Below are 20,214 nucleotides of genomic sequence, written 5' to 3'. Positions count from 1 at the left end.
CTCTCCAGTTGGACCCTGCTGGGTCTCATGAAAGGGCCCAGGCGTGGAGAGAAGCTGCGGTCTGCCTGGACAGAGCTTCTTACTGGGAGGCATGCTGCCTTTATTGCTTATTATATATTATTTATTTAGTCTTAATTTATAATTGCATGATTGCCAGAGATCTTAGTGCCATAGGGACAGAAATATGCTGCCCAGTCCTCAATAAAGAATGCTTTTCCTGCCATAAATAAACAGAATATCCAATCAACTACCCATCAAATTGCCTGGCCCTGGCACAAACAGAACGCCACTAATGAGACACAACACGCATTAGCTTAATGCTCTACCAGGGGAAGCAAGCTGGCCTCTGAGTGCCAGCTTGGGCCACGCAGAGGACTGGAATGGGTGGTCCTCCATGCAGGCACACTTCAAGACAGCAAGAACTGACTGTGCACCCACTGTGCCACGTCCTGGGCTGGGTGCTGTGGGCACTATAAGGAAAGTCTTGCATCTGTTCAGGGAGATAAAATTCATGATACAAAGTACTGAGACACGGCATTAAGTGAAATCATGTGGCTCACGTAAGGGCCATGGAAGGGAGTCTGTGCAGGCAGGGTAGTCAGGAAAGGCTGCCTAGAGGAAGAAGACATGAATGGATCAGAGACAGAAAAGGGGTAATGTCCAGATGAGAGCCACACCATGGGCACAGGTGTGGAGGGAAGGAGGAGCACAGGGTGCTGGCAGCAGAGAGATGGGAATGCAGGGGCTGAGGCCAACCACTGGTGCTAGGAGAGGCATGAGAACGTATATTATCAGGGGTTTGCTTTTTAGCACTGGAGAGTCACAGAAGGTCCTGGAGTTCTGGGAAGGGCAATCTGGCAGAGTCGAAGGCCACTGCAGAACAAGTTTAACCAGGTTTCTTCCCTAACTCGCCTTCCACCATCCCCCTCCCAGGCTGGCTGGGACTCAGCTCCAGGAGGGGCCAGCCCGGCCCACTGGTACTCTCTCTGTCTGCCCTTTATCACTGTCAGCTGCTTAAAGCCAAGCCTGAGCTGGCTGCCCTCCCCAGCAGATTGGAGCTCCCCGAAGATAAGATGAATGTCTGCAGGCCACTGAGCTGAGATGTTCTGTAGGAAGCGGAAGAAGAGTAAGAACGAATAAACACCCATCACATTAATAAGAGTTTGGGAGAAGTGAGGAGCTGAAGCCAGGAGTCTCCAGATGGTGTTTAGTGAAGTGACAGTTTGATGCTTAAGAGGAAAAATGGAACCGTGGTCTGCTGGGGAGCTTAATCTCCACGGGGTGGGGGTGGGTAGGGCGTGGGCACCGGGAGCCTGGTGTGAGGCCTGTACTCACACAAGTCCCACCAGAGTCTGTTCCTGGTCCAGCAGAGAGGATGAGCTGCTGAGGGACCCGGCAGGCAGCTCTGGTCACAAGGATTCCGGTGCACACTCACCCACGCACACATTCCAATTAGCAGCTACTGAGAAGCTACCAGGCCAATCCTTGTGCCAATGCTTGGTCCACAGGGATGGGTAGGATCAGACCCTGTCCTCAAAGAGCTCATGATCTAGGGTGAGGGACAGGTCAAGAGGCCATGTTACACTCTGGCAAACTAAGGAATGCCCAGGGAATTCTGGGAACACAGGAAAGGCCATATTATCCAGCTTGGGAGGGATGGGGAAAGGCTTCCTGGAGAAGGTGATGTCTGAGCTGAGTTTGGAATGTTGATCAAGGGCTGGTGTGGCGAAAGGAGCTTGGGATACAGGAGAATGTCAGGCGAAGAGAACCAACCAAGCAAAGCTTGGGGTATAAAGCTGCATGGGTAGGAGGAGGTCAGAGTGCCATGGTGTTACTGATCTTGATGTCACAGTGGGAAAGAGTGGGGAGGAGCTGGGATAATGGTCAAGGGATGGATGTTACCCGTGAGTGGCGGAGAGTCAGTGAAGGGCACTCAGCAAGGTGCATGGACTGTCACCTCATCCTATTCCCTTGTCCACACACTATGTCATCAAAGGTGTCACAAAGCTGCTCTGGGTAAAAGGTTATCCCTGGCATGCCTACTAATCAAATCAAAACTAAAGCTGCTGTCATCAAGCCAATTCCAACTCATGGCAACCCCATGTGTTTCAGAGTAGAACTGCTCCATAGGGTTTTCTTGGCCTTTCTTCCACGGTGCTGCTGGGTGGACCCGAACCACCAACCTTCATGTTATTAGTTGAGAACAAAACTTCTGCACCACCTAGGGATCTCTGCCTGCCCACTTTGTTGTTAGTTGCCGTCGAGTAGATTCTGACTCCTGGCGACCCCATGTGTGCAGAGTAGAACTGCTCCATAGGGTTTTCAAGGCTGTGACCTGAAATCCCACCATCACTGAGCTCTTCCTTTGGGTTACATAGAGCCTTCTTCAGGCTCTTCTTTTGACATCCATCCTTGATACCACAGGCACTTTTGCTGCTATCACTCAAGGGAGAGACTGAAGTTTTGGGGCCTGGTGGTGGAGGAGAACAACCGAGCCCTGATGGTGGAAGGAGGCCATTTCTCCGAAATGCAGAGGAACTTGGGCCCTGTCTGTCCTGGGGTATGGCTGGGGCTACTCCAATGGAGGGAACTTTGGGCCCAAGCCAGAAGAAGGGCAGTAGCTTTGTTAGCACTGGGGAGCCACGGCACTCTGGGATGATCGATATGGCAGAGTCCAAGGCCACTTCGAACCAGGCTGAAGATGAGGTGGCACAAAGGCTGGTGGTGGGTGGAGTCCGTTGTTGGGGACAGGCAAGGGAGGGGCGTGGGGAGACAAAGGAAAGAGGGAGGGAAGGAGAGTCAAGGAGAAGTTTCCGACTCTGAATCCATTCTGTTTTCATTTCCCCCCAAGTCACACAGCTGCCAGAGTTCAGACAGATGCTGTGATTAGCATTTTAATGCATTTCAGAGGACCTTGTCCAAACTGCTCTGGAAATCAGAAATCAAGAGTTTATCTTTAGCTGTCCCTACAGAGCTACATTCTCTTTCAATTCCAAAGGAGCCGGAGAAACAGTGTGTGTATGCACATGTGTGTTTGTGTGCTCACATGTGGGCATGTGCCTGGGTGTCTGTGCGTGCATATGGCATCCTATGTGTGTTTATATGTACACATGCATCTGTTTTTGTACACACACCTTTGTGCACACATATATGCCAGGAACCCTGGGGTGTGGGTTTGTGTTTGAATGTTGAGCGTGTGCATGGAGCTGCATCTGGACGTGCACACGTACATTTTGCATGTGTGTGCATTATTCTACACGTGCCTTTGCAAGTGTGATTTCATCCCGGATCATTCACGTGGAAGAGCGAGAGCTTGATGCTGGTTGAAAACAGGCCAGTGCTGAGGGACTTAGGCTGTCAGGGGGCCTGGGCCTCAGCTGATGGGAAATGCATTTCAAATGTGGCTTTGGCTGCTCGGCAGGATCCTGCAGCCACGTTTCCAAACAATACTGCCTAATAGTATTTTTGAGCCAGGTGGAATTTGTAGGGTTATAACTCCACTCCCCTTGCCCAATGTTGATGTCCCAGGCCCAGCCTCTGAGAGAATTCTGGAGCCTTAGGTTGGGGGTGGGGCAGCTCCCAGTGCATCAGGGCAGAAGGAGGGGGTTGGGAAGCCAGGAGCCCTCATAACACTTCTTGTGTGGGGTGACCACCGCTCACCCCGTCTACCTTCCTCCCGAGATTCTCTTCCTGTGCCCCAATCTGGCCACACCTCGAATCTGCGAAGGCTATCCCACTTTAGGCTGGACACCCTCCAGCTTGCCAAGGTCCCCCGCGAGTGTAGCCCTCAGCAAGGAGGCAATGGGACATCACTTTCCTTCCTTATGTGGAGGTACCTGCTATCTACCCAAGATTACGGCAGCTTTTAGGGGGCTGAGCAACATCACTGGTTCCTTTGAGGTCTGGGGCCAACAAAAACTCCAGATCTTTAACTCCTGCAAGGCGAATTCACCCCTTTGTGTCACATGGGGCCCCTCAGAGTTGCTCTCAACTCAACTACCAGTAGAGACAGTGACAAGGAGCTGGGGGATGCATCCGTTGGGAGGGCTGGGGAGAAAAGCAGACAGTTCCTTGTGAATTTGTTTAATGTAAATACATCCTCTATTTATCTTTGGCTGTTAATAAATTCATGCATTATTAGAAAATCCCTCATACCAGCAGACCTGCTGAGCTAGATCAGCTCGTTTTAAGAGATTTCCTGTTGGCAGGATTCAAAGCCCATACCTGCAGCCGGCCCAGGCACAAGGATTTAACTAAACGCCGCAGATAATTAGATCAGTTAACTTCGCAAATTAAAACAAGCACATTGCATTAGCTCAGTTTATCCTAAAAGAAGATATTAAGTTCCCCCAGATAAATTGTTTAAAAAGAACAGAGAAAGATGGGGCATACTGTGTTTCCAGGACCTATGTGCAGGGGCTGGGGAGGGCTTCAACAGTGGCCAGGTATCAGGTTCATCTCAATCAATTGATTGGTGATGAATTGGGTTCTCGCTGCGTTCTAAAGGGTTGGAAGTGTTTGAGGAACACCCAGGCAGGGTGCAGGCTGTTGTTGTGTGTGATTCCAACTCATAGCGACCGTATAGGATAGAAAAGAACTGCCCCACAGGGTTTCCTAGGATGAAATCTTTTTTTTTTTTTTAATCTTTTTAAATTGTACTTTAGGTGAAGGTTTACAGAACAAATAGTTTCTCATTAAACAGTCAGTACACATATTGTTTTATGACATTGGTTAACAACCCCATGACCTGTCAACACTCTCCCTTCTCGACCTTGGAGGCCCTTTTTTTTTTTTTTGGTGAAAATACACATAGCCAAAGATACACCATTGCAGAAATTTCTACATGTACAATTCAGTGACATCAATTATGTTCTTCCAGTTGTGCTGCTATTCTCACTGTCCTTTTCCAAATTATTCCATCACCATTATCTTCAACTCACTGGTCCCCTAGGATGAAATCTTTACAGGAGCAGATCGCAAGGTCTTTTCTCCTGCGGAGCAGCTGTTGGGTTCGAACCACCGACCTTTCAGTTAGCAGTTGAGTGCTTAACCATTGCTCCACCAGGGTTCCTGGGTGCAGGCTAAAGTACATAAAGCTATGGCAAAGCTCCATGGGGTTGGAGAATAATGAGGGGTGTCAGTGGGACTGAGCCCACCCTGATACCTCATAATGCAGGACAGCCCCCAGTGGGGGTGCATCAGAGATAGGGGCTCACTCTCATCACAGAAGGCTCTCTGAAGGGACTATAATCGGTTGAGCCTCAGCCATGACAAGTTCCACCTGTTAGATGATGACTACTTAAGGAATTAAAGTCTTCGTGAATTTCAAATCCACTAATAGGTCCCTGGGTGACCCAAATGGTTAAGTGCTTGACTACTAACCTAAAAGCTGGTGGTTTGAACCCACTCAGCGGTGCCATAGAAGAAAGGCCTGGCAATCTACTTCCATAAAGGTTACAGTCAAGGAAACCCTATGGAGCAGTTCTACTCTGTAACACACAGGGTTGTCATGAGTTGGAGTTGACTCAATGGCAACGGCTTTATGTCAGACTAGAAGAGGCATTGGTGGTTCAACGGTAGAATTCTTGCCTTCCATTCAGGAGACCTGGGTTCGACTTCCAGCCAATGCACCTCATATGTAGCCACCACTCATCTGTCCGTGGAGGCCTGTGTGTGGCTCTGATGCTGAACAGGTTTCAGCGGAGCTTTTTGGACTAGAAAGACAGGCCTGGGTGATCCACTTCTGAAACTCAGCCTATGAAGACCCTATAGATCACAATGGTCTGATCGGCAACCGATCAAGGGGATGGCTCAGGACGGGGCAGCATTTTGTTCCATTGTGCATGGGGTTGCCCTGAGTCAGGGCCGACTTTGGCAGCTAACAACAACAACAAAGTTAGACTAGAGAGTAATTGGGACTTTAGGAGACGTTAGCCTCGCAAAATCTCTGGTGCAAAAAAAAAAAAAAAAAAAAAATGTTCAGCAAATAAATAATGTAGACAAAATTACTGTCTGCAGGAATATGTCATCTACCTAAGAGTGTTTGCATGTGGCTTAGCAGCCCTCTCTGTTGCACCGTCACTGTGCTAATTACACATGTTTTGAATCTGTTCATTAAGGCAGGTTTGGCAGGACATTAACTAGGAAACACTGGTGGAGTGTCTACTCAGAAGCAATCAAATTGCACTGAGCACATCCCATAATATGGATGCTAATGAGAATGGGTGTCCTCCCCAGCTCTTCTGAATTAGGAAGGTTTTACCTGATTTATCAATCACAGACCTCCGAGATAAAGGCCATGCTGTCAATGAGAAGGGACCCGAAAGGGCATCTTAGCAGAACTGTGTCTGTGGACCTTTGGGCTTCTGTGTCGCCCATGCAAAATGGGAGTGGGGAGTGAGGGATGCTAAGGCCCCTCCCGCTCTTTCTGAGGTTCTCTGGCCCTCAGGGGGAAACATAACAGCAGGGAAGAGCCCTCTTAACAGGTCAAACTCTTCCAGCCCCAAAGGAGTCAGCGTTTCCTGGCAGTGCTGGGCAGAGAATGGGGAGGAGCTCTCAGGGTTCCCAGAGCTGGGGGGGCTCTGGAACCACTGGGGAGTGTTTGCAACACAGAGATTCCTGGGCCATACCCAAACTTCATAGATCTGTGTGTGTGTGTGTGTGTGTGTGTGTGTGTTTGAGTACACACGTGCGTGTGCAAAGACAGAGATGCTGAGCCCCCATCCTTCTTTGCCATTTGTTACAAATCTGAATGTTAAAGAGACTCCCTGGTGATTCTGCTGTGCTGTCAGGTGGTTAGGAAGCTCCCCAGCCCTGTGTGAACTGCACAGAGACATCCGCCTCAAGGTGGGAGAGGTCCTCCATGAGGTGAGGGTGATGCATGTTCCCCTTACCAGCCTCAGGGGCTCAGAGAGAGCCACATTTCCCCTAAACCCTCCACCAGCCGGACTTGCCCTGACTTGGGCAGCATCAGGACCAGGTGAGCAGCCTATGCCAGCCCCTGCCTGCCCCAGGTGTGCCAACTCTGCCCATTCGAGGCTGCTCCTGACACAGCTCAGGGAGACTCAGGAAGGCTCTCCAGCTTCCCCACTGCCCATTCCTGATGCCACCTCGCGGCCTCTGGTTTCTCGTCAGGACTGGCTCAAGCTTCGCCCCTGCAAGTCTGCCGTGCCTCCCCTCAAGAAGCTTCAATGGCTCCCACGTACCCAAAGAAAAGAGACTGGAGTTCGTCAGTGGGATGTTAAAGGCCTTTCCTACTCTGGTTCTAGCGCCCGTACTCATGATGCCCAACCCCTTTCTGAGCGCCCTGAGCTCCCGTCAGTACCATCTTCCACACACACCCTGGCTCCCGCCCTCCTCCCTGCCTTCCTCACACTATCCCTCTCACCTCCAATCCTCCTGTCCCTCAGAGGACAGTGTCCCCAGAGCCCAGTGCTTCCGGCTCCTGGAAGGCACTCGGCAAGCAGTCACCACCTTGCAGCATTCCCAAACCACTAAGAGCTCGAAATTTCAGCCAGAAGTATCAATTCATTGTCCTCTAATTGCTTGGCATGTACATCTTTTCTCCTCTGCAGGAGGGAAAGCCCCCATGGGGCAGCAAGGTGCTCGCCTTCTCCTCACTTCCACCTGCCAAGCAGCACCTAGCACAGGGTCGTGCTTCTGGTGGGTGCTCAGGAAACACTTGCTGAATTGAATTAAAAACCTTTTCTCAGGCTCTGAGCAGTTCCAGCTGTCGGGTGCCAGCTGTCAGGGCTTCTGGGAGAGACGGAATGCATATTCATTGCAGACCCCTCAGCCTCCCTGCCCTGAAGGCCTCCCAGACCATCAAGAACAAGCAGGCATCCAGGGCACAGTTCTGTTCCTGTTCTCACTGGTTCGGGTTTTTGATCTTCTGGGCTCTCCTTACTCAGATTCCAGGGGTGCTGCCCTTTTTTTGGCAGGGGTGCTGAACAGGGAGTGGTGAGGGAGGTATGTAGGGCCCGTCCGGGGGTTTTGCAAACCATTAGGACACATTTATCTACCACCTCACATGGGGGCATGACGGCGGCAATCTTGAACCATCTTCTTCCAGCACGGCCAGGCCTTGGCAGGGCGGGACCAGAGGCCTCTGCAGATGTTCCAGGCCCCGCACTCCCACACTGGCTTCAATTCAGTGGGGTGTGCTGGTCTCGCCACACGGCCAGCCCTGTGCTAGGCTGTGCAGCAGGAGGGCTTGCTGCTATGCACCCTGGGTCAGCTGTTCTCCAGCCCAGAGCAGACGGGGGTGGAGCTGAAGGGGCCAGATAGGGACACTGGCTCCTCTCAGGGAGAGAGAATCACCACAGCAATAGCAGCAGCAGCAGGGAGACCATTACTTTGCATTTTTCCACAGTGCAAGCAGGGTGCTCAGTGCTGCGCACGCATCATGTCCCGCTATCTGTAAACAGGGGGCAGTGGTAGTTCGTTAAGTGGTAGAATTTTCTTCTCCTTCCATGTGGAACCCCCGGGTTCAATTCCTGGCCAATGCACCTCAAGCACAGCCACCATCCATCTGTCAGTGAAGCTTGTGTGTTGCTATGATGCTGCACAGGTTTCAGTGGAGCTTCCAGACTAAGGTGGACTAGGGAAAAAAGCTCGATGATCTACTTAACAAAAACTAGTCAATGAAAGCCTCTTGGATCACAATGATCCAGTCTGCAACTCATCATGGGTATGGCATAGGACCCAGCAGCATTTTGTTCGGTCGTGCATGGGGTTGCCATGAGTCAGGGCCAACTCGATGGCCGCTACTAACAACAACATCCGTATATAGCCCCTGGATAAAGGCACCTTTGGCATTCCCAGGACTAAGATGAGGAAACCGAGGCACAGAGAAGTGAAGTAATTTGCCCAAGGTCACACAGCTCAGAGTGGTGGATCAGAGTTTGAAATCTGGGTTGACCGAACTTGGGGCCTGAGCCTGTCTAGTGGCGTGGCGAGTGTGGTCTTTAAGTCCTGAGGGTCTTCAGAGAAGGCAGAGATGGGGGAGGGCTAGAGTGGTCACGAGGACTTCCTCCAGGGTAGAGGCTGGGGAGTGCAGGACAGCAGGGTTTGGCTGAGACAGAGGACTGGGACTGGGCCCTTTATGATGGAGAAGCAAGTAAAACAGCGGCAAAATCATGAGACCTTAGCTCATCCCCTAGAAGTGATTTGGTCCAATGTAGGGACTGCCTGCATTGCCCTGCCAGGTGACTCAGACTCTGCCTGAGCACTCTGACCAGAGACTTGCCATCTTGTGGGACAGCAATACCAGTAAGGGGTTTTCCTCGTGCTGATGCTGCTGGCAGTGGCCACGAAGAAGGGCCTCAGGAGCAGAGGGTGGCATGGGTTGACCTGGGGCCCTCCCTGACCCTCCCTCCCCAGCTCCCAGTCCAGTCGAGCTGAAGCTAATCATGAGGGTACATTCTCATCCTCAAGCAGTGTTGATGTGTAGCACATACACATCAGCCCACATCCCCTTACAACCGACCACGAGAGGTCATGCTTTAGTCTCTGAAAAATAAAGTTGCACCATTGCTGCTGGCCCTGAGCACTGGCCAACCCCAGTGACATGCCTCTCAATGGACCTGCCCAAAAGAGTGCACGATGGGGAAACCAACCAGGGAATGAAGGAGTGTGATATGGGGGCAGCTGTCTGGCGGCACCGTGGCCTTCGATTCTTTAATACCTAAGCCACACATAGAGGCACAGAAGGATACACGCTCCAGAAAGATACAGATGATAGAATTATGGTAACTAAGGGACTGAACTCCTCCCCTCCCCCAACAAATCCTACGAAATTAGAAATCACGTCAGTAGTTGGGATAAACACAATGAGTTAGCAGTGCTATAGTGAAGAAGCAGCTCTGGAACACACTGGAAACTGTTGTTGTTGGGTGCGGTCGGGCCGATTCCAACTCACAGCAACTCCATATGACAAAGTAGAATTGATACGATTTCCTAGGGTTGTAATCTTTATGGCAGCAGATCACCAGGTCTCTCTCCCTCGGAGCTGCTGGATGGGTTTGAACCACCAACTTTTTGGTTAGCAGCCAAGCCCTTAACCATTTGAGTTACTAGGGCTTCTTACAGATCCGTATTGGGCTCTGCTCTGAGCTGCAGGCAAACACTGTCTGGGAGTGACAGGCCTCAGACTGTCCAGAGTGGGGCCCATGATCTTGCATTTCTAACAAGCCCCCAGTCGATGCTGAGGCACTGGTCTGAGGTGCACACTTTGACTAGGATTTAGACTTCACGCACTGGTGGCTTGTGGAAGCTCAGAGAAGGGGAGACGGATGTGGGTTAGAGCAGTCTGGGAGAACTCAGAGAGGAAGGCAGGAGCTCAGACTGAAGTCTTGAAACCCAGGGAGGATTCCGGTGGGTGAGTGGTAAGGAGGCAGGGCCTTTTCTGGAGGGAGAAAGGCCTGTAAGTGCTGGGGCCTGAAGCCATGGCCAGGGTGTACAGGATGCTGGGATGGGAAGACTGTCTGCTGGGGTTGACTGAAACCTGCAGGCTGGAAGGGGCTGGTGGTGCTGGAGGGCTGTGGTGGGAGAGAAGCACTTCCTCGCCTTCCAGCCACAGCCTCCCGTTCTCATCCCTCACTCCTCCCAAAGCCTTTCCCTCTTACTGCCTTTCCAATTTCCTCTCCCTGATGCACACATCCGGATTCTCTCCTCCTCCACGGAGCCCTTTATGATCACTCCAGCTCGCAGTCATCTCCCTTTTCTGAAATGTAACGGGACATATAGTCCAAATCACGTATTTGACCATTTTATATTTAATTGTCCTCTGATTATTTCATGTATGAATTAGGAGTCACAGGATTTTACTGTGGCAAAAGACCCTGAAGGTCATCCACACTCACATCATTGTTTTATCATTAATAATAATACTTTGATTGTTTATAGCAATCCATAGCGTATAAGGGGTTTAGAAAACACTTGCCAACAAATCGATTCCAACTCACAGTGTGTCAGAGTAGAACTGTGCTTCAAAGGGTTTCCAATAGCTTATTTTTTGGAAGTAGATTTCTAGGCCTTTCTTCCGAGGTGCCTCTGGGTGGACTGGAACCTGTAAACTCTTGGTTAGCAGCCAAGCCTGTTAACTATTGGCACCATTCAGGGACTCCATAAAGACCTGCCCTTATGATTTTCACTATAGTAATTAAGAAATGGAGGCCCTGAAAGGCTAGGTGGCTTGTCCCCAGTCATCCAGCTGGTTGGTGTCCTGCTCGCAGGCTGTAAGTGGTCTCAAGGGTGGACTGGAGTGCTTGGAGAAGAGCACAGAGCTGGGCGCACCAGGCTCACGTTTAAATACACTTGCCTTATGCCCGCTCAGGCACTAGGAGAGGAAGCCACCTGCCTGGCGCCCCCTAGTGGTTCATTGAGAATATACCACAAATGCCTTTGATCAAAATGTGCACTTGAACTCCAATACTCTGGGGTCTTGAGAACTTAAAAAAAAAAACAAAAAAAACCCTGTTGCTGTTAAGTTGATTCCAACTCATAGCGACCCTATGGGACACAGCAGAACTGCCCGATAGGGTTTCCAAGGAGCGGCTGGTGGATTTGAACCGCCAACTTTTTGGTTAGCTGCCAGCTCTTAACCACTGCTCCACTCTGGGGTCCTGAGAGACATGTCATTTCCCTGGTCTCCGGTGCTTTTATTTTCACAACAACTATTTTCTGAGGAACTTAAGAAAAGAGAACAATACCTCCTTCTGCCATCACCCCCCAGAGTTGCCCACATTGATGGCGACCCTGCCTTCTCGACGCCTTCTCCTCCTGGCACATGGGCACTTGCCTGTATCCACGGCAGCCCACCATTCCGGAACCTCGCTCCCATGCATCTGCCCATGCAGGCCAGCATCCAAGACACTGGGCCCTCTGCTCTCCCACACACATGCTCCCTAGCAGCAATCCCTCCAACCCTAAAATACATCCACCCTGGACCAGGAGCTCACAGAGACATTCTGGTTCCCGGCCTTGATTTCTGGCAAAAGGTCAACAAACTCCTTAACAGCCTCATCCAGACTCACGCAGCACATCCCCTATGATACCCTCAGGCTCTCTCTCTGGCTGACACACACCTTGCTCTCACACACACTTGGAGAACGCCCTCTTGCTCCAGTCAGCACCTGCACAGACACTTAGACTCATGCCAGCTGCCAATGCCTAGGCAAAAACACCCAGTGCACAGCATTTCCTGCACGCAACCACGGCCACAAAGTGAGATCTGCTCAACTTTGCAAACGTAATCCTGAAGGGTGGGTTAGGCTGAAAACATTCTAGAGGGGCATAGAGGTGATGGTGGTGGAAGATGAACCACGAGAGTGGATCTACTGTATCCTGGGAGATTCCCAGACCAGCGAGGTTGATGGGTGGAGACAGAAGCCGCCTCCCTCCCTCCCTCCTACTCTCACTCTGAACCAGTCCCAGGCACATGAGCAGGTAGAGGAATGAATTAGGGTCTGGAACTCCAAGATGTGAAAACTAGAGTTTACAGAGCAACATGGGGCTGACTGATGGACAGCAGTGAGTGTCAGGGGCATTGCAAAGTCTTTACAGAAGAAGTAATGTTGGATTTGGGTGCCCAAGGATGAGCAGAAATTCTCCAGGCGAAGGGAATGATACAAAAACCACAAAAACAGAAGCTTGAGAAAAGAGGCTGTGTTTGGGCAAGAACTCCTTGGGCTGGGAGGATTTGTGGCGGGAGAGGGAGTTGACCACCTGACTAAATTGTGTGGGTGACGGGAAGCAGGAAGACTTTTCAGGTGATCAGATCTTTATCCCACATGATAACTTTGACCGTCCTTTGAAGACTTCATCAGAGGGGTGAGAGCCTGGAAGCAGGGAGGCCACTGCAGGTGTGTGGGCTCGCCCGGGACACCCTGGGTTGTTACCTTGTCTTTCTCACCTGAACCCTGGGCACTTCCCATCACTACCATTTTTTGGCACCTACAGATATTTCCTTGATCTTCAGCTGTCTTCATACTCACTTCCCATACCAGATTGTAAGCTTTTTCAGAAATGGGCCGTGTCTTACTCATTTTTGTCCAATGTCAGACCCTATCTCATATCTCATCTCCTTCCCACCACCGCCCACCCCCACCCCATACACACACATACAAAGGTTGTGCACCTGGAAGGTGGGAAAGTTAGCTGTAAACATTACTGCTGCTGATTCAGGTGATGGCAACCTTGATCCAAACCACACCTGGGCCAGTGATGGAGAAAGCTGGGAAAAGTCTGCTTGATCTCCTCAGAAGGAGACCTGAACAGGGGGCAGGGCTGGACAAGCTGGCGGGAACGTAGCCTCTCACCGTAGCCCCTGCCCTGGCCCTGGTGCAGCAGGACGTCTGGTTGGTTTGCATGTGGGAGAGACATATGTGACTTGTGCTTTATTACACTTGTCACAAATGGCGTCAGGCAGTGGCAAACAGGAGACACTATCTTCCTCGCTCTCCCACTCTCCCCTCGGCTCCCTGTCGTCCTAAGTCATGTGAGTAATGGCAAGTCCATTATTCTTAATATTAAAAGACTGTCAGAACTGGGAGGGACTCTGGCTGCAATCGGGTCCACTCCTTCCTTTTATAGTCCAGAAGGTGGAGGCCCAGGGACCCTGCCCAAAGTCACACAGCTTGTGGGTGGCAGGGCTGGACCTGGCGTTCAGCTTCCGACGCCCAGCCCCAGCTCTAACAATGATTTTTACGTCCCCTCTTGCTTGTTTATTTCCTTCAAGTTGGATATGATGGCTATGGACACAGAGGTTCTCTGGCACTTTGGCCAGGCCTAGGCTTAGCACTGGGGTCCCCAAAGGGAGACGTGGCCCCTAGGGGGGTTAAGAGTCACTCTCCTGAAAAATGGGGAGCCCCAGGCCAGTACGGGAGGGGCAGGGAAAAGGAGGGTGGGTCATCTAGGAGGGAGGAACAGTGTGGACAAAGCCTCAATGAGGAAGGGCTTCGAGATGGTTCTGTGGGGAAGAGTGAAGATGAAAGCAGTGGGCACAGGACTGGGGCTGGGGCCACGGTGTAGAAGAGGAGAGGCAGCCCCTGGCCCTCAGTCTCTGGATTTAAAGGTTCCCTCTTGGAACCCTGGTGTTTCCTTCTGCCTAATGGGACCAGCACAGGATCCCTGGCTGTGTCTGTGGAATGGTTGGTGTCTTGTGGTGGAGGGCTGCTGGACTGGAAAGTTTGAACTCGACAGATGCCTGCCAGGTTTCTGTTTCCTGTCAGGATGGAGACTCTTCTGGAGGGAGGAGATGGAGAATCCCCACAGGAGGCTGAGGTTCTGGTCCCAGCTCTGTCATGAGCAAACTCAACTTCATCTCACTTGGATCACAGATACCACCCAATTACAATGCGAGAGCTGAGCTGGAAGTTGGTGCTGAAAACTGGCAGCCTTTGGGCAAAATCTGGCCTGCGGGCGTGAGTGTGCATGACTGCCAACCCCAAATGGTCTTTCATGCCTGGAGGTGGGCTCTATACGCTCCTGTGGCCCACTGCTCCTCAATTCTTATACCATTTGAGTGAATGCCTCCTTCAATAAACTCTTCCCCTTCTAGCACTCTAAGGACTTCTGAGCTTGTCCCCAAAATGAACGAGAACCAGTGAGTGAGAGAGAGGAATGCTCTGCCCAGGACCTCACTGTTCTGTCTTCTTCCTGACCTATTGGCTCTCTGGCCCTAGGACAGGAGTTCTCTATCTCAGCACTACCGACATTTGGGACCAGATAGTTCTGGTTGTCAGGGGTTATTCTTTGTGCATTGTAGGATATTTAGCGGCATCTCTGTCCTCTGCCCAGCAGATGCTAGTAGTACCACCCACTTATGACAACCCAAAATGTCTCCAGACATTGTCAGCTGTACCCTGGGAAGCAAAACCACAAAATCACCCCTTAAAAGGACAGATGAATCATTCTTTCTAGGGAATATAGGGAAAAAAAAGAAAGATATGTCATTCATTTCCCCAAAGAGGTCAGGTGGGAGATGCAGAGAAGATGCTGGTGGGGCCCCCATGACTCAAACACTCTTGAAGACCTCTTCCCTCCCTACCATAGAACAGCCACCTGGCTGTCCAGTTCTCAGCAAGAAGGACACCAGAACCAGGGAAGTGGGGCTCCGTGGGGATCTGGCTAGTGGCTCTGATCTGAAGCAGATAGAGAAGGTGGTAGGGATTGGGAGAGAAGACACAAGTGCTGAAGGGGAACCCAGGCTCACTGTTTAGAGACAAAACCACACACTCTGCACCCAGGACAGACAAGTGGAAATACATCACATCTCTAAAATGGAACGCTTTGATTGTGCCATTCACTAGAAGTTGTAAAACTACCCCAAAGAACTAACAGTCTCCGTACATGCTAACTCCATCCATCATAAATTCGTCTTTAGTTTCTGTTATCATATCACTGTCTCTGGGGACCCCTGTCTTGTCATCTTTTGCCCTTTATAATTTATTCATCTCGCTCTTGCCTGCATCCTTTCTACTTATCATTCATCTTTACAGTTGTACATAAAAATTAGATGGATCCGTCAATGGCAGGGCTGTCAGGGAGGGAGATGGGCCTTGTCAGGGAAGCCCCCATGAGTAGGCAGAGGTCTCCCAGAGCCTCCTGTGGGTGACAAGATAGAGGTGGGGGGCCGAAGGAGAGAGAAGGAGGGCTTTAGGAAAGGAGGAGAGAAGAGAGAGGAGAGACAAGGGAGAAAGGATGAAAGAGAATGAGAGAAAAAAAGAGGAAGAGGAAAATAACCAGAAAGGAGAGAAAAAGGAGGAAACAAAGGCATAAAGAGAAGAGAGAAAAGGCAAAGGAAGGAAGAGAAAATGGGACTCAGGAAAAAGAAAGTGGGAGGAAGGGGGAGAAAGTCAGAAGAGACACCCCGAGACAGAGGTGCTAGAAATCCAATTGAGCTCTTTGTTTTCTTTTTTAATTTTCCATATTAACATCCTTCCCAGTAAACTCAAAGAAGGTCACATTGAATTTCCATGGAAATGACCGGTCCTGAGTTGCTGTTGCCCTGAGTTGGGAGTGATGGCAGGGATATTGCATGTCTGTTGAGCTGACATGAGGGGGTGGGGGTGGGAGGCAGCCAGGGAAGAGTGTTGGTTTGCTTTGTATTCTAGGGTCGCCGGAGTGAGGACACAAAAGCCAATCTTTAACTAGTGAGTTGGAACTTTAATGTTTACCAAGCAGCTACAGCTCCCACTCCTGTCCCCTGCCCCCTTCTTCCACCAGCTCCCTCTCTTCCCCTCTCCCTCTCCTGCTCCTTCTTCTCAGGCCCCCAGGCCTCCTGCTAACTGGACCCAGCCCCCAAATGAAGGCACCAGACATGATGAGGAGCCCTTTCTGCTGCCAGAGGAGCAAAGTGTTGCCCACTGCCTGTCCTATCACCTGATTTTCTCTAATTGGAGCCTCTCCCTTGAGGCCCTCCATTTCTAACTTTGGAAGCAGATGGGCTCTTCTGAAAGAAAGTTCTCAGCAAAGTGGCGAGGGCAGGAGGAGCTGGGATGAAGCATCAGGGGCCAATTCTAAGGAGCAGAATTCTTCCAAGAGGTCTCCCATGCACACTCAGGCCCGGGAGCTCTCAGGGTAGGACCCTCCTCACCTGCGTGAGACTCCCGATCAGCCAGGTGGGTCAGCTCACAGCCCTGCCTGTCACGTGTGCCTAATCTCCAGGCTGTTGCTCAGACTGGTGCTCTCATCTGATGCACCTATCTCACGCCCAACTCTCTATTCCCACTCTGCCCATATCCTGAACAAAACCTCTTCCCAGCTCATGCATTCCATAGTCATCTTGGTCCGCTCTACACTCCTATAGCAACTGATGCTAGAGAGGACAGGTGGGCATCCTGGGCTTTGGTAGCAAACCAGGGCTTGTCCTGGCTTGGCCATTTACTCGTTGCATGACCTTTGGCAAATTGCTTAATCTCTCTAAACCTTGGTTTCCTCATCTATGGGGGATAATAATATGGTCCTCATAAGGTGGTTGTGAAGATAAAATTAAGTAATGGAGGTAAAGGGCTCCACATCATGTCTGTCATATGGTAACTGCTTGATACTAATAATACCAATTTGATTATAATTACAAATATAATTAACAAATATTAACAACACATTATTAATATTAATAAAAATTAACTGTTATTATTGCACAATTGGCCATAGTACCCATTTTACAATAACATGTGCCATCTTATACTTTTTATTACATCATTGATTATATACACTTCTGTCTCCAACTCAATTGGCAACTCCAAGAGGGGAGGGGATGTGTCTTTCTTATCTCTGTGTTTGCCACCTAGCACAGACCCTAGATATACTCAGGATATACTTGCTGATGAATTGAGAAACTGCCCCATGTTGAACCTCTACCTTACAAGTGGTGGACAAGGCATTGAGAATAGTAGGGTATGGGCTGAAAAGGGGCAGGAGGCAGACAGTGAGATCAAGAGTGTGGGAGAGAGACAGAGAATCTAGAAAAAGTAGAATCCTCTGCCTACATGCTGGCAGAAGACACTGCTCGAAAAGACCCTGATGAGGCTTCATGGTTTAGTAATCTCATTCTACTGAAATCATTCCAGATCATTCCAGAAATAATAATCCATTTGTGACAGTGGCCCAGGGATGACTCCATCAGTCACTGAGGGGCTTTGATTAGGCCAGCTACTGGGGAAACTGACTTCCAATTTGCAAGAACAGCCATTGTGGTTCTGGTTTCTGAGATTCCACTCAACCCAACAGAAATGCCAGAGCCCCATCTCAGCCCCCAAATGAAGGCATGTATGAGAGGTGTCTCTCTTCTGTCTCTGTTGTTGTTGTTGGTGGTGATGGTGGTGGCGGTGTGTGTGTGTGTGTGTGTGTGACTACAGTGGGATTATTTTCCTCACTGGCAACAGGACACCAGCTCTGTAACTTGCCTGGAAACAGAATAGGCTGCCCGTACTATCTTCTCCCCCATTTCTCTCCTCTAAGAGAAAATAGAGGATTGATTTTAATGGATTTTGAAGTCTTGAAAAGCACCTAAATTGCTGAGGTTACCAGTTTTCCAGGTTCTTTTCAATTTTACTCTTCTTAGTCAGACATCCGGTGCTCTGGCTGGGGCACCTAGTGTGGTCACCCAGACAAGAAGAGGTCTCCCACCTGCCCCTCATCCAAACAGGCATCTATGAGGACCCCCTCAGCTGATGGGAGTGCCTATTATTTGGTTTAGTGAGAGCATATTTCTTGGTCTTGTTTCTGTATGAGCGAGCAACACCCTTTCTCTGATCTCAAAGGAGAGAATTAACCAAAAATAATAACAACCAGTTCCACTCTCTGGAATCAAATGACTCCAGTCTAAAGCATAATTTTATTTGATCATTTTGTTTTTCATTTGTCTCAATGTGAGTTTGTGCAGGGACAATGTACCCTGGTAACTTCGAGCTGTGATCCTCTTTTCCCCATTCCTCACCCTGTGGGCTGTGCCTACCCTGCAAACTGTCTGATGAGGTAAATATTTGAGGCCATAAGTCTCCCCATGAGGCTGCTGAAGAAAGGACAGCATTTCAGTCACAGCAAGAGGACTCTAGGCTCTGTTTTAGCTCCTCTCTTGGCCCCTAGCATAGCCCCTCCCATCTCCCAACATACATGCATATTTCTTTTTGCTCTTTTTCCTAAATTTGCCCAACTTGTCTTTGTGATTTCAAAAAAATGCCACTAGATCTCCCAGTATGAAGGATTAGCACAGATTATGGGGAACAGTGTTAATTATCGGTGGAAGGGGGGCTGGCGCCTCGCTCCAATGTGCTTCTGATTTCCCCTGGGCCTTTCTGCCTGGTAATAAGCCTTCTTTAATCTGGCAGGCCCCTTGGTGAAATCAGCACCACGGACAGTGATATTGATTGCTTCTGAGAAACCATCACAGCTGCTCAACCAAATTACCTTTGATGTGTGACCTTTAATGTAATTACTGCAACATGAAAGTATTTCTATAAATTATTAAAGAACTAATACACTCCATCATTTAGATATTCTATTATATGTAAAATAAACAACCACAAGTTAATGTTAGATCCCGAGCAATCCACACTTGCTCCTGAAATTCTCCTAGTCTCTGGCCTCTCCCTCTTAAAAATCCGAAACCTTCCCCTCTCATCTTCTCTCTTTCTGTTTCCCCACCTGATTCCCGGATTTTAGCAGTCACGAAACTCCCCAGCAATCTCTCTCAAGCTGATGAAGGGCCTCCCATAACAATGTGGCATTTTCTATTCCATTTGGGTGGCTCGAAAATATCTATCACAATGTTCCCCCAAAACAAAGTACTATAAACACTTTATTTATCAGCACAAACCTTTCTCAGAAGCTTTGATTATCTTACAGTATGGCTTTATGCTTCACACATAACATGGGGCGACGTGGAGCATATTTCTGTCATCTTACAGCGGGCACCCAGAAAGCAATTACTATAATATATGTGCATGTAGCCACGCCACTAAAAATCCAACTGGGGAATGGCCCACCCTGCCAGAGCTGGGACTCCACACAAAATCTGTGCGGTGCACGATCTCCATACATTTGCATCGTGGGTATGTTATTAAGATGACTCAGTCTCGTGCTTTGCGATCAAAAATACCAACATATAATACAAAGGCTGTCCTAATGGAAAGCAGACCCCGTGTAACACAGCATCCCCCACTCCTAAATACGCAAAGAAGGATTTTTGATGAAAAGGCAGGCTGCCCCGACCGGGTTGCATTTTCTGTCCACCTGGTTAACCTTTCCCGCTGCGGGGCAGAAATGGAAACGTGTGTTTACATACGCTTTGCTTGGTAAGAATATAAACGTGCCTGTGTAAGCATGGGTGACCATACATAGAGAACATACGTGCCTCCAAGCAGCCGATTGTATAAGCTTAAACACGGTATATTTATAAATTCTTTAAATTATGCCCACAAACACGAACATATTTCCATTTATCTTTAGATACTCAGCCAGCCGTATATCTCCCTCCACTGCCCCCCCTCCCCCATCTCTCTGAACCCACAGGAGCGACCGCGCAGACCCTTGACCCGAAGAACACTTCTTATTTTATGGTGATGAACTAGCCTCGATAATAGCCATGGCTGATATCACACCCAGTTAGGGGGGCCATAAATAATTCTCTTCTCCCCGTCACAGAAGCTATAAACCAGGGCCGAGGCGCGATAGTTTATCAAAGCCGAGGGCTGGCTCCTTAAATAAACC

General features: G+C 49.7%; 1 protein-coding gene across 50 annotated transcripts in view; it reads right to left on the bottom strand.

The window, feature by feature from the left end:
• The window catches only part of CELF4 (CUGBP Elav-like family member 4), a 343,629-nt gene that overhangs the window by 235,980 nt on the left and 87,435 nt on the right, over nucleotides 1-20,214 (bottom strand). For 47 of the 50 annotated variants that reach the window (XM_012556802.1, XM_023735393.1, XM_023735392.1 and 44 more), the window contains exons 2-3: nucleotides 10,947-10,981; nucleotides 415-437 (exon numbers count right to left, since the gene is read on the bottom strand). The exons of the other annotated variants lie outside the window; for them this stretch is intronic. In XM_012556802.1, coding sequence (XP_012412256.1) covers nucleotides 415-437; nucleotides 10,947-10,981 — 58 coding nt within the window. The remainder of the gene's footprint in view (nucleotides 1-414; nucleotides 438-10,946; nucleotides 10,982-20,214) is intronic. 50 annotated transcript variants of the gene reach the window in all.

This window comes from Trichechus manatus, unplaced genomic scaffold, assembly GCF_000243295.1.
Source record: "Trichechus manatus latirostris isolate Lorelei unplaced genomic scaffold, TriManLat1.0 scaffold00078, whole genome shotgun sequence".
In the NCBI taxonomy this organism is placed as follows: domain Eukaryota; kingdom Metazoa; phylum Chordata; class Mammalia; order Sirenia; family Trichechidae; genus Trichechus; species Trichechus manatus.
This window is presented reverse-complemented; position numbering and strand designations above follow the sequence as displayed.